At 37.1% G+C, this 15358-nt stretch overlaps 2 protein-coding genes across 3 annotated transcripts in view; both read left to right on the top strand.

Annotated features, from left to right (window-relative positions):
* LUZP2 (leucine zipper protein 2) overlaps nt 1–15358 on the top strand; it is a 414349-nt gene that overhangs the window by 356712 nt on the left and 42279 nt on the right. For both annotated transcript variants that reach the window (XM_028164749.2, XM_007174800.3), the window contains exon 9: nt 6593–6760. In XM_028164749.2, coding sequence (XP_028020550.1) covers nt 6593–6760 — 168 coding nt within the window. The remainder of the gene's footprint in view (nt 1–6592; nt 6761–15358) is intronic.
* Nucleotides 1799–5877, top strand: LOC103000717 (protein TMEPAI-like). The gene is made up of 2 exons (XM_057552341.1): nt 1799–1811; nt 4671–5877. The coding sequence occupies exons 1-2, from the start codon at nt 1799–1801 to the stop codon at nt 5444–5446; spliced, it is 789 nt and encodes a 262-aa protein (XP_057408324.1). The 3' UTR covers nt 5447–5877.

The following is a 15358-nucleotide window of genomic DNA, read 5'->3' as shown; positions in this document are numbered from 1 at the left end:
CAGTGTGTCTGGCACACAGCAAGAGCATAATAAATAGTTATTGATTGAATAGATAGATGAAGGTAATATAACTTCATAAGTTAACACACATGCTATTCATCCTACATACAAGGGGCATAGAGGTCACCTAGAGCAGAAAAAATAAAACTGCTGAATGACTTTATAGGATTCATAGAGCTAATTTCATGGTGAAATAAAGGTCAGGGGAAAGGCTTTGGATTCACAGTCCTTCACGATCTTTCCAAAGCCAGCTGTCATTGGTGCACCCAGATCTCTCTGAGGACTTCACATCTTCATGTAAATAAATGAAGGTAGGCATGAATATTACCTTGTGAACTTTTATTTGTCAGGAGGTGAGAAATTAGGGACACTGTTGTCTTTGCAATATATATCTTCTTGTTCCCCCCAAAATGCATTTTTCTGAGAAAAGTACTCACATACAGACACACACAAAAAGTTGCCTTCTAAATCTCCCACCATCTCAAGATCATACATATAAACAAAAATTTCTTATAAGCTTTACATATTATACAGCATAAGCAGTAGTATTTTAATGTCTAAAATAATACTTTTTTGTGTTATATAATATACAGGATAAAATGAGAAATATTTCATTATTTTCTCACATAAAACATATCTTCTGGAGGGTTTGCTTTATTTATTCATTTAACAAATATTTGTTGAGTTAGAAACCAGTGATTCTCCAAAATAATACCGGCCCTACTGTATAGCACAGGGAACGCTGCTCAATGTTGTGTAATAACCTACATGGGAAAGGAATTTGATAAAGAATAGATACATGTATATGTCTAACTGAATCACTTTGCTGTACACATGAAACTAACACAACATTGTAAATCAACTATACTCTAATATAAAATAAAAATTGTAAAAAAAGAAAAAAATACTGGCCCTCAAAGAAATTACATTGTAACAGAAATAGATATAATGATAAGATAATATGCATTTATGACAAGGGCTTCATAGGACATAATTTAAGAAATGTGATAGAGACTTTGAAGAAGATAATATGTGAGCTGAAACATACATTTCAAGTGGAAGTTTCCTATGTAGATGTTTGGAAAGAGGGTTCTGCAGGCAGAAGAAACAGCAAGTGTAAAGGCTCTAAGATGGGAATGAACTTGGAATGTTCAGTGGGCTATAAATAAAGGACATTGTGACAAGCAGGATCTTCATAAAGACTTTGCATTTTACTAACATGTGGCAAAGGAAGTGGGAAAAGTGTTTTGGTGTAGGGAGAAGATCAAGGGCAAAAATAAGGCTGATCTCAAGAGGGAATAGGTTGTAAGATCTAGAGCAAAGTATACTTTATATGGTTTACATTGTATTTCATTAGGTGACATCTTGTTCCCAGTGAACTTCAAAGTGAACAGTGACCTTACCTGCAATTTTAAAACAGACTACAGCTAGCAGTACAAATTAAAATGTAATGCCATTTTGGTGTAAAAATCGTTATCTGGGTCCTGCTCATGGGATGGGTCAAGCCAAACCTGAGTAGTGTCAGTAACAGGCTCTATTAAGTTAGAGGGACTAACTAGAAAGACATGGGCTTTTTTTTTTTTTCTTTTTTGGTAGAAAGATGACCAAACTGGGGCAGCATTGCTCACAGAAACCTGTGATCTCTAGCAGGAAAAATCTACAATATAATGAAGGAGAGGAGCCAGAATCTAATATAGGAGGCCAAGTCATAGACTTGTGATCCCAAAAAAAGAAATGAAATCAAAAGCTAAGAGATTAAGAATAGGTTGAAACATAAGAGTAAAGATAACTTACTACAATGGATATGAAAGGTGAGGAGTTGGAGGTTATATCTATGTGTTGTTGATACTACCATCCAAGGTGACCCTGAGAATGTCAGGAGGTCTGTAGGAGCAGAAGAGATGATTGCACCAAGTTCAGATGATTAAAATTGTAGCATATATGCCTATCCCATTGACTGTTCCATTGGAAAATTTGTCTTGCCTAAACAATGTTTACTGAAAATGAACTATTAACTTGATGCTGGTCATTATTTATTTTCGGCATCCGAGTTCAGCCATTACTCATGAATTTGTCTATTATGTCAACATATACTTCGTGACTGTTATAGATCCAACTTTTACATATATACTGTAAGAGGAGCCATGATATGGATGCAGTGAATAAAATAACTATCGTTACTTCCTGCATTATATAAGCATTGAAAATATACATTTCAAAGCCATGTTAGCTTTGAGTGCTGGCCAAGACCTCCCTGACCTTGTCACATTAGCTCTATTTCCATTGTCTAATGATAACATAAGAAAACGAAAATATATTTAAATTGTTCAATGCCATCTGGAATATTTCACTCCTGACACAGCACCCAGTGCCATGATCTCTTACTCTGTAGTGAGAGAAGGGAAGGGGCATCCAAGATTATAACAAAGAATCAATAGGAAGGGAAATCTGAACCATTACTTCATTTCTTTTTATTAATATAGCTTGTCATTTTCTTTCCCTGACAAAAGAGAAATAACATTTTCACCTAAGTCATTTATTCAAAAAACTTTTTTGTGTGTGGGGATTGTGTTATGTGCTAGCTATACAGTTCTGAATGTGTCAGGGATTGTGTTATGTGCTAGCTATACAGTGTTTTCTAATGTGTCAGGGATTGTGTTATGTGCTAGCTATACAGTTCTGAACAAAATAGGCAACTTATACATATGTATATACATATAAATTAAAATTAATGATAAATTATATGAAGGCAACAAACAGGATCAATCATAGAAAGTAATTAAGTGGGGAAAGGGCAAGAATCTAGCGACTCAGGCAAGTAAATAAAAGGGACCATTTTGAATATAAGGTTGCCATTCAGCTTAGCTCCCTCTCGTCCACTTAACAAAGCCCCTCCATTCTAGTTCTTATCAGATTTTTATTTTGTCTTGGACAACTTGACAGGGCAAGATTAATGAGAAGGAGGTACTTGTTTGTCCTATTGCTTATATATTGCCAGTTGCTGCTCTTACTGTTGCCTTTTAAAAAATCTCTTGATATGACCAGAGAGAGATTTCTTTAACTGCTATTCTAGCAATAGACAATCTCATCTTAAGGATAAATTTTATACCCATATGAGTAGAAAACACAGAGGTGGGCGTTGGGAAGGATCAAAGTCATAGTCACTACTCTCAAGAAATTGACTACAAGGGCTTTATAGGAGACAAGAAATAGTATGGGATGCAATATGCAGGTGTATTCCTGATATCATATATAAAAGGCAGTAGTTTTGTTGGGAGTATACTACTTTGACAGGAAGAGACAACAGACTTTGCTGTTTCACTGATCCATGGGTACACTGAAAGGGTAAACTCCACATATGCCAGTTTTTCCAGGGATATGGCTTTAGCACCTAATCTCTGTCTTCATCTCTCTCACCCCAAAGACTATATTTCGTATCTTGAAGTGGATGTTTATGTGTTATTGTCTTACTAGGGTCTATGCATGTCCCCAGTTACCACTGAGTTACCATGAGATTTTCCCAAGGTTGTATGTCTCTCTTCATTTTTGCACCTGGGGATGTCTCTGTCATTTTTACTCAATTTTGTATCATTTTTAAACCTTGTCAGCAATTAAAAATATTTTTAGCAGTGGGATCTGGGGGTTAGATGGGAGTTAGAGATGGTTGTCTGCCTTGGGATGTAAACCTAAAGAAAAAATAGTCTGCGATAAATGCTGGAGAGGGTGTGGAGAAAAGGGAACCCCCCTACACTGTTGGTGGGAATGTAAATTGGTACAAACACTATGGAGAACAGTATGGAGGTTCCTTTAAAAACTAAACATAGAACTACCATATGATCCAGCAATCCCACTCCTGGGCATATATCTGGAGAAAACCATAATTCGAAAAGATGCATGCACCCCAGTGTTCATTGCAGCACTATTTACAATAGCCTAGACATGGAAGCAACCTAAAAGTCCATCGACAGAGGAATGGATAAAGAGATGTGGTACATATATACAATGAAATATTACTCAGCCAAAAAAAGAATGAAATGATGCCATTTGCAACAACATGGATGGACCTAGAGATTATCATACTAAGTGAAGTAAATCAGAGAGAGAAAGACAAATATCATATGATATTACTTATATGTGAAATCTAAAAAAATGATACAAATGAACTTATTTACAAAATAAAAACAGACTCACAAACTTAGAAAACAAACTTATGGTTACCAAAGGGGAAAGGCAGGGGAAGGGATAAATTAGGAGGTTGGAATTAACATATATACACTACTGTATATAAAGTAGATAATCAGCAAGGATCTCCTGTATAGCACAGGGAACACTACTCAATACTCTGTAATGACCTATATGGGGAAAGAATCTAAAAAAGAATGGATATATGTATGTGTATAACTGAATCACTTTGCTGTACACCTGAAACTAAAACAACATTGTAAGTCAACTATACTCCAATATAAAATTTAAATAAAATTTAAAAAAAGAAAAAAAAAGTTTCCTTTATAGTGAAATAGAAATAATAATGCCAGTTTCACAGATGTTTGAAAGCATAAAGTTATTTTTTGCATGTGAAAGTGCTTAGAATATTATGATATACTATGTTAATAGAAAATGTTGATATTGTCACTTACAATCACATCCAAATAACTCCTACCACTTAACAGGGCCCAGAGGAAATAAGAGTTGTATCAGGGAGCTGTCCTGGGCATGCCTACGCGAGTTCCAGTTTTCCCCAGTCTACCTCCTCTCGGTCGGGTTAAAGTGCGCGGGGGGCGCAGTGGGCTTGGGGCCTCCTGGGGCTGCAGATCTGGAGTCGGGGAGCTTACTGCAAAATCAGGAAGGATGCCTCTGGCCCTCGGAGAGCACGGTGTCAGGCAGTGGAATCCCGGAGCCGCAGGTCTACGCCCCGCCCCGGCCCACTGACCGCCTGGCCGTGTCCGCCTTCGCCCAGCGGGACCGCTTCCACCGCTTCCAGCCCACCTACCCGTACCTGCAGCACGAGATCGACCTGCCGCCCACCATCTCGCTGTCGGACGGGGAGGAGCCCCCGCCCTACCAGGGCCCCTGCACCCTCCAGCTGCGGGACCCCGAGCAGCAGCTGGAACTGAACCGGGAGTCGGTGCGCGCGCCCCCAAACAGAACCATCTTCCACAGCGACCTGATGGGCAGCGCCGCGCTGGGCGGCCCCTGCCCTCCCAGCAGTAACTCGGGCATCAGCGCCACGTGCTACGGGGGCGGCGGGCGCATGGAGGGGCCGCCCCCCACCTACAGCGAGGTCATCGGCCACTACCCCGGGGCCTCCACCTTCCAGCACCAGCAGAGCAGCGGGCCGGCCTCCTTGCTGGAGGGGACCCGGCTGCACCCCGCACACATCGCCCCCCTGGAGAGCACAGCGGCCTGGAGCAAAGAGAAGGATAAACAGAAGGGACACCCCCTCTAGGAGTCCCGGGGGGGCCAGGGCCGGGGCCGCAGTAGGTAAAACAGCAAAACACTCCGCACTTCTTGAAAGAAAAGAGAGAGGAGGACGGGGCGACACACAGGAGACTGCACCGCATGAGCATATTCTCCCCACCTCTCCGTGTATAAATATTTACATGTTCTGTCTGGTCTGAATGCACAAGCTAAGAAAGCTTGCAAAAAAAAAAAAACCATGTTTCTTTGTTGAGCTGTGTCTTGAAGGCAAAAGAGGAAAAAAAAAATTCTACACTAGTCTTTTCTGTTTCTAGTTGAGCTGCGTGCGTGAATGCTTACTTTCTTTTGTTTGTTTATGATGATTTCACTTAACTTTAAAGACATATTTGCACAAAACCTTTGTTTAAAGATCTGCAATATTATATAAATATAAATATATATAAAATAAGAGAAACTGTATGTGCGAGGGCAGGAGTATTTTTGTATTAGAAGAGGCCTATTACAAAAAAAAAAAGTTGTTTTCTGAACTAGAAGAGAAAAAAAAAATGGTCATTTTTGAGTGCCAACTCAGAAAGTGTGTATTACCTTGTAAAGAAAAAAAACTACAAAGCAGGGGTTTAGAGTTATTTATATAAATGTTGAGCTTTTGCACTATTTTTTAATATAAATATGTCAGTGCTTGTTTGATGGAAACTTCTAAAAAAAAAAAAAAAAAGAGTTGTATCAGAAATTGAGTGGAGGTACAGGCCTATCTGAGAAACACAGAAGCCTACATCACAAGAGGAGTGATTTGTAATAAAGAAGGTTGTTGCTAATAGAAAGATGGCAGGTTTCTAAGAAGGACATGTTCCACTTTAGAGTGACCCTAGAGTATATTTCCTTGCCAGCAAAGTATCATGATTGAAATCATGTCAATTCAAGGGGAAAATGTAAGATATGTCTATGAATTCCAGTGTTCAAAATATATCATGAAACACATTAGCTCCTAAAAAACAGACTGTGTATTAAATGACACATCATAATGGAATTTATGTTAGGCAATTGAGTTTGAAAATTAATACATGTTTGTGTAGGGAACGAGTGTAGGCTAGGAGGAAAGGGAGAATCTAATCAGGTAAAATGATGACCAGAACCGCATGTAAACATTGTGTTGTGATCTCTCTTGTTTTCATAGGCGTCACAGCTGAAAGCAATGAAAGAGACGGTACAACTCTGCCTCTCAACTGTTTTCCATGATCAACCTCCTCCCCCTTTGAATCTCTTCAAGCCGAGTCCAACTAGGATATCAATTCCATCCATGCCAAATGACACTAAGATTGCAGATGCAAGGACAAGAAGCAAGGTACACTTTATTTGTGCTTTGAAAAGTAAAATCGAGTAAGGTACTCACTTTACTTCATTCTGTACTATCATCAAAGTGAATCCAAGTAAGATATCAAATTCATTGAAAAATCAGGAAGTAAATGGGAGATAGTAACCCAGTTTGTAAAGTCTTCATAGTCACTTGGAGAATGTTGGAAAACAACTTTTCTTTAGTAGAGAGCCAGCTGTTTCTTAGGCAGGATTATTATTATTGTTATCATTATTTTACAATAGTTAAAAGAAAATATCTTGTATTTCATTCCAGTATACACCAGAGGTCTAATATGGAAAATACTTTCTCCTAAGGTATAACCACCATCCTTACAAAAGTGGATACGTTTTTCAGAAATTAAGTCTGTAGTTCTCAACATTACCTGTACATTAGAATCACTCGGGATACGTCTTTTAAAAAAATCCTGATACTTGGGACTCACCCTGGACCTGTTAAAACAACTTCTTTCTGGTTTGGTTCCAGTCATCATTAGTGTTTAAGAGCTCCTTAGGGGATTTTGAGACCAACTGACTTAAGCAAATCTTCCTTGCAAATCCCTACCACCACCCTACTTTAGACAGGACAAAGGGGGCATTTCAGTTCTGCTTTTGTTCCAATCATCAGAACCTTCAATCTGCAGGCTCTACATTTAAATAAATCTTGGTAAACTGAAACAGTTATTGCATAAAGGAGTTTAGTTTCAGGCAGTATACTTGAAAGTGCTGGTTCTCTTATTACGTGCCTCAGGATCATTTGCTATTAAAATAAATGTTATAGATACCAGTCCAACTTCTAAAGCAAATCTCCAGTGGACTGAGGGAGGGTGGGCAAAAAACCCTGAGAACCACTATTACAAGTACCTAATGATCCATTACATCTGGGGCTTTCTTACTGCTTGTTTCTGTGATTCCTTATATTTGGATGAAAGGGGATATGGACAAGTTGTAGATTAGGGAAATACTATTTTCAGGATGAAGAGTCAAAGTTAAGTAAAACAAAATAAATCTTCTAATGTTCTGTTTTTGTCTGTAACTGGTCGATTTCTCGATGACACATTAATCTGTATAATCTCATTTTTCTGTCAAAATCATTTTAGAATATGTATTTCCATTTCATATTATTCTCTTGGTTTTTATTACATCCTGAAGGATCTCAAAAAATTTTAGACCAATATATTTCTCCCTGATATCTTTCTGAATCTCCTTTGAGAACTCTGGGTCTACAGCATTTTTTTAATTCAACCAAACTCAGGGAAGAAAGTTGCATAATAATGTATTTTATTTATGTTTAGGAAAAATCCTGGGTAAATTTATTGAAACGGGTCATTGGTTGAATGCAAAGCTACCCACACAATCTCCCCCACCTACCAGGAAGCCACATACTGCCTCCACTTCATGTTAGTCTAAGGGAGGAGCAAAGATTCAGCCTTATTAAGTCCATTGACTTTGGGAAAAGCAGCTTTGTAATTTTATGGGCACATTACACTTGTCTCCAACTCAAAATACATTTATTTAAGCCCACTATTAAAACTGGGCTCTTTATGACCCTGAATGTGTAGAGGAAATTACTGATTGTTACTTTAACTGATTTACTATTAATAAACATACGTCCTGTCATTGAGATAAATAATAAATATTTATTATTTCTCTTGGCTTATCACAGGAAAACATAGGAAGCATTTAGATGCAAGTGTCTTAGAGATTGCTCATTTTTCAAAAAACAATAACAGAAATCCAAAATGTTTAAGATAAAGTTCCATAAATCTAAGTTTATGTACTTAGAGCGTTTCATTTTACAGATTAGCATTAAAAGCTTCTCTGGCATTTATGTTTTGCTCATAGTCTTTATCTTTTCAGTAGTGGTGGAGATTGTACTTCATGTATACTTGGGTTTTGAATCTCTATGCAGGCACCTCACAGATAATATTTGAAAAATCCTGAATAACAAAATGTGATAAGGGTGTATGTAAAAGAAGCAAACTTTTCAGTCATGAAACAATTTTTCTCTGAATACCAAAAACATAACTTTTAAATGAGGACATTTAATTGCTAAGTCTTCAGAGTTGGCTAATTATAGCCACAGTGATATTATGTACCTGACTGGGAGCTGACTGGGAGTGTGTGTGAGTACATCACTTAACCTCTCTGTGACTCACTTTCCTCAATACCCATCTCAGAGCATTGTGACATGAGCATTACAAATCATAGTTTTTCTTATTTTCCATGATATATGCGATATATGGCTATTCTCATCTACATTTCTTTAAAATCTTCACCTCTTCTTTGAAAGGAGAAGGGTATTTGAATGGTTTTTCCTGAAATCTGTGAAACACATCCAAGTAAGCAATTTTCAACCTACATTTGGAAAAAAGCAATATAGCCCCCAAAATGTCATTTTATTTTTATTTTCTCTTCCAGAAGATTGGATAATGCAGACAGATTTTTTTTATTACATCATGCATGTGTGTGTATATGTCTATACATGAATATATATATACAAACACATGTATACATATAAATTATATATATATATATATATTCACTGGATTTTAAAAGTCACAAATTTCATTAGGTGGGCAGTTCAATATTATGAGAATTTATTGATGAAAACTTAAAAAATAATTTACATGTTGGTACTTTATTAAAAATTCTGGAGCATGTCTGCTACATAATCTTTTAGTCCTACAGCTTAAGTTTCTGCTGAGGAAACTCAATCAGGTTTTTCAGCCTCCTTTCCTTCACTGCATTCTCCATTGCTGTCATGCCTACTCTATGATTCAAGGGAATTTTTTCTTGCCCTCCTAGTTAGAATTATTTTTTCTATTCTCAGTGTTCTAAGAGCACAGTGTTTATTCTGCATGGCTCTTGGTCATACCTTGAATACAGTGATGGCTGCATACTTCTCTCCCCTTAAGGGAGATGGCTGTGCTTAGCTCATGGATTTGCTCTACGTTATTGAGTATCCAAAGCAACGTTGCCAGAGAATTCATTTGAAATGTCACTTGCTGCATTTCTGTTTTAGTCAGCTCAGGTTGCTATAACAAAATGTGATGGACTAGGTGACTTCAACAACATACATTCATTTCTCACAGTTTTGGAGGCTGTGAAGGCCAAGATCAGGGTGCCGCCTTGTTCATTTCTTTATGAGGGCCCTCTTCCTGGATTGTAAACAGCTGCCTTCTAGCTGTGTGCTCATATGGTCTTCTCTAGGAGTGTTTGCACAGAAAGAAAGATGGATCTCTATCTCTCTCTTCTTTATAAGGGAACTAATCCCACCATGAGGGCCCTACCTTCATGACTTAATCTAATTACCTCCAGAAGGCCCCATCTCCCAATACCATTACACTGGAGGTCAGCGCTTCAACATAAGGTTTTGGAGGACACATTCAATCCACATCAGTGTCCCTCTTCTCACTGGACATTTTCCTTATAAGTTAGAAAATAAATATCATTGATTGATCATTAAGTGCCAAGTATTCAGCTAAATTGTTTTCCATCTGTGTGTAAGGACTATGCTCATCACTGGAGACACAAATTTGAAAGGACACAACCCTGACCTCTTGGAAACTGTAGCCTAATTTTCTGTAAAGAGAAAACAAGGAAAATATGCAAAGGGTGTGTAGCAGATCAGGACTTTTTTTTGTATTTGTTTTTTTTTTTAACTTTTTATTTTAATTTTTCATTTTATATGGTGCACGGTTAACAATGTTAATATTGAGCAGAGTTCCCTGTGCTATAGAGTAGGTACTTGTTGGTTATCCATTTTAAACATAGCAGTGTGTACATCTCAATCCCAAACTCCATAACTATCCCTCCCCCGCCATCCTTCCCCCCTGGTAACCATAAATTCATTCTCTAAGTCTGTGAGTCTGTTTCTATTTTTCTTTATTGTATATTTGAGCTGAGAACCATGACTTTTCCCTGCTTGTTTTACCAGTACAAAAAAACAGAATATGCATGTCATTGTATATATTTATAATGGTGAATACTCCAGTGGTCTGCTGGAGATGGCTCATACACACCTACAAAAGCTAGCTGTTACATTTTCAGAATTTGTACTAGTCAGCTCTTAAAGTTACTATTAAGTATTCATTATGTACACTTAAAATTAAGGAAATCATACTAAAAACAAATGTAAATATCAAATATACTATATCATGCTATTATCTCTGAAGATTCTATGTCTTGAAGATATTATGTCTTTGGGATCCATGTAGTGGAAATACCGTATAATGGTATTCTACTGATATCTCTGTCCATCTTCATGTTCATTGATATCACATTGGTAGATTGAAGTTGGTAGTATTTATACTATAGAAATTGGCAAACACTACAAATCAAGGTCCTCCTAACCCCCAGAGTTAGTGAATAACATGCTCTTGTGTGTGGGGTGTGTGTGTGTGTGTGTGTGTGTGTGTGTGTTAAGCCTTTAAGATGGGCCTACTGGGCATCATTGATAATATACAAATAATACTTGATCAACATATTAATTTATCTTTGACTTGTACTGTTTGTGTAGTAGAGCTAAATGCATAGTAAGTGCCCAGAAAAGGGAAAATAATTATTAAAAAATCTTGTTCAATTAATGGCACATTCTGGAAAACTAATAATTTTTATATATCCATTGTACTGTTTTACTTAATTATATTCATTTTATTATAAAATATTAAATGTGACTTTATGTAACTTAGAAATTATATAAATGTAAGAGGAAGAACAGGAAATATATTACTGAGAGGTCTACCCTTTTAGGTGAAAACTATGAATTATTAATACAGCAATGTTGTTGGTGTTTATAGCTGCATGATAGAGGGTTTAAGAGCTAGGATTCACTCTATACACCAGTGTGATGATATTTACTGCTCATATTTACTGGGAGGATTAAACAAGATGAGAAAAATGCTGGACAAAGCCAGTTGCCAGGCTCCTCCCTTCCTCTCTCCTCTTCCCCAGCGGGGCTGGTATCTCTGCGGGACAGGATGCAGAGGAACCTAAGCTCAGATGGCTGGGTCTCTGCTCCTCCCTGCCTTGGTCCCTCTACTGGGACAGGGGCCTCAGGAGAGAGGGTGTGGCTGCTGCCTGCACCAGGCTCCTTATGGCTTAGGGAGATGACTGAGTTGTTCTCCCCTCCCACCGCGGGGTCATCTGCTTCCTGGGCTGAAACTCACCCATCACCACCACATCAGGGCAGGGAACTATAAAAATAGAAAAGGCTTGTGTTTCTGTCCCAAGTGTTCCAGCCAAGACTCTTGAGGGCCCAGAGGGACTTCTGCCTATGTAATTAGGCTGTGCTTTTCATTTACATCCAAGAAATCATGTATAATGAACATAAATACAAGGGAAAAAAATTTAGAGAGAGATAAGATTCACTAGTCAGACTAAGTAAATATATTTTTTCTACAACTTTCTAATTTTGGAATCTTGATCAACTCAACTTCTCTGAGACTAAGCTTCCATATGTATAAAATGAAGACAATAACTGCACCAACCTTACAGAACTGTTGTGAAGATTAAATAAGAAAATTAACATACAACATTTAGCATATGTAGTAGTGTCTGACACTGAGAAACAATCAATAAGTATATGAAATAAGTACTGTATCTGGAGATGAGGATAACACTTTGAGAAGATTTAAAGAAGGTTTTTGGTAGGATATTAATTAAAACAAAAACTATTTACCTTGTTTTATTGTGCAGATGTAAGAACACATTTATTCAAATAAGTACAACTACAGCTTTTTTAGCATAAAAGTATGGATGAATCCTCACAATACATTTAATGTCAGTGATCACAATTGTAAATGCTGTAAAGAAAGGAGAAAATTGAAAGAGAGCAGAAATGAGAAGCAATTCAGAAAAGTAGTATAGATTAAAAAAATGATGAAATTGTGCTATGAAAGCTCATTATTTCATCCCCACCCCAGGCAGTCACCATCTTCTATCTTTGTTTTTCTTTCCATGCAACTCACTGCCTTGGATTTAGCTGCAGTTGACATTGGTAAAGGTCACAACCATGGCATCAACTTAATTGGACAAGGATGATTTGTTAATTTTTTTTTTCCAGTTTGGTAGAAATGCCAAAGTCATTTTAGGGCAGCAGGCAACAGTGGCCCTATTCAGGAGCTTAAAGGCATCCAAGCGAAAATTGCATTTTGCTTGGTGCCCGGAGGTTTAGAGCAAGGTGGATTTGTATTTCACTTTTTCTGCCAAAAATCTGTTGCAAAGTAATTTCTAAGAACTCTCAAAGCAGTGCACCTGAAATCATCATAGACCAAAGGGTCTCAACCTAGGCTGCATTTTTTTTAATCATTGGAAGCATCATTTACATCTGATGTCAATACTTACATTTTAATATAATCCAGCAGAAGTACAGGCTAGTTTGGGGGATTATTCAAAGCTCCCAGATTATTTATATTTACAGCCAAGGTTGGGAACTATTAAAATCCTTACTCTAGGAATAGGAAAGGAATCGAAGAAGTAAGCCTGCCCTTTTTCTCCACTTTCCTGCTTCTAGAAGAGATTTCCCAACGAGCCTAAAGGTTTTCAATTTTAGACAGATCTGTTTCTCTATCAGCTCTCTGTCCTTAGCTAACCATTTAGTTATCTATAACACCAACCAGTTGTTTGTGTTCTTTCCATGCTAAAAATATATATTTTATATCTTTGTATGCCCAGGATTATTGTGAGAATAAAAATGAAAACTGAGTCTAAAACATTTGTATAAAATATAACATTACATCTAAAGAATTTTGTTTGGATTTCATTTTTGGTCCTAGGAGGTCATAATTGCTTGCTTAATTACTTCCCAGCAGATATGGCATATATGTGGCAAGGAAGTTAAGTCTAAGTTAAAATTATATCATATTTCACATGTTACTATGTAAACATACATATTATATGTGCATATAAATATTTTCAGCTAACATTATAAATTATGATATATATTTAATCTAGTAAATATAAAAATTGAAGCAACAAGGGCCCTTTGATGCTTTCTTTCTATTACTGGTGTGCATATTTGTACCCTGGCATGGTCTGAAACCAGATTTTCATTTATTCTTCATCCTTGGTATATGTATAATAAGAATATTACTTATAGAAATTGATTAGTTGGATATCTCTATGAACTTCTTTTAAAGACATATGTTAGCAAATGATATAATTCATTTAATCCTTCTGAAATTAAAATAAGAACAAAACATTTTTGGTAGAAATGTTAATTTACGTAAGTCTAGGAAGACATATTGATATTCAGAGAAAACACTACTGAATACCTTTTATGTTAAGAATGACCACCAGTTTCCATTTTCCTTTTTTTTCTTTTATAATTGAGATTTTATTGGTTATACACATTTCTTAATGTTTGTAACGAAATTTTAGAAGGCACGTAGGTGTAATTCTTTTTTAAACAGTTATTCCAGTGACTTTCCGGCCTGAAATTTGGATGCAAATTTTTCTTAAGGGTATATCAAGTACCAATATCTTCAAATGTTGATATACTGTTATATCGTAACTCTCACTAATTTACAGTTTAATATCATATACACTACAGACTCAAATTTTCAATCTTTCATAGCACATTAACAAAGTTACTAGGGAGATTGGACTACCACTACCAAAGATGTTACAGAGTACATGTAAGTCTGACAGGAAGAGCCAAGATCAAAGAGTGGTTTTCTTTAGGAAACAAGTATCCTAAAAAACATGAGAATAGAAGTAATTTAAAATGTTCAAAACATATTCAATGCACAACTGTGACTCCAAATTGTCATTTAGTATGCTGAGTATTATAGGATATAAAAACTACTGCCCCACCTATGGATGTTAAACTAATACTCAAGACAATCAAAACCTCCCGTATTCAATATGCTGCTCTTTTCTGGTTGTACCAAAACAAACAGATAAAAACCACCACCACCACCACCAACAACAACACCAGCAAATAATTTCACCTCTTAAAAACAAAGCATTTACACTTAAAAAAATGTGATAAGGTGAGATTCCTTCCTTCTTAAAAATGTTTCTAGAGCTACTAAAAAACTTGCATTTAAAAAATAATTGATAAAAATATTCTCCCGGATTGTACAAGAAGGGAGACAGGAACCACTGACATGATATGGTATACATGCTATTAATCAGACTTGGCGTCCTTCTCCCTGCTTCATCAGACGAGATGGACTCTCCTATTTAGTTTCTCTGTTTTCTGCAGCTAAATATTCTTTATTATCATGATTAGCCACTTGAGCCTCTTTACCTTTTTTTTTGCACTTTTTTTTGGTGAAGATTCATCCGTTCCAGCCGCCTTTTTTGGCTTCATCTACACTTTTGCATTAGAAGGTTAAATGACACCATCACCACTCTCCTCTTGCAATGCTTGATCACCACTCCCTGTGACAGACCAGACCTTCCTCTTGGGCATCCTGGTGAAGAGGGCTCCTGCTGGATGCCTGGGGCCTGGATGCACACCGGGGGCCTTCGTGTGCTGGTTGGCTGGACCACTGCCACTCCTCTGGCTGAGTGGCTGGGTTACGCGGCAGAAATGGTGGAAGAACCAACGGATGACTTGTTCCATTTTCTTTTCCTATAT

Source organism: Balaenoptera acutorostrata, chromosome 9 (genome assembly GCF_949987535.1).
Source record: "Balaenoptera acutorostrata chromosome 9, mBalAcu1.1, whole genome shotgun sequence".
Taxonomy (NCBI): domain Eukaryota; kingdom Metazoa; phylum Chordata; class Mammalia; order Artiodactyla; family Balaenopteridae; genus Balaenoptera; species Balaenoptera acutorostrata.
This window is presented reverse-complemented; position numbering and strand designations above follow the sequence as displayed.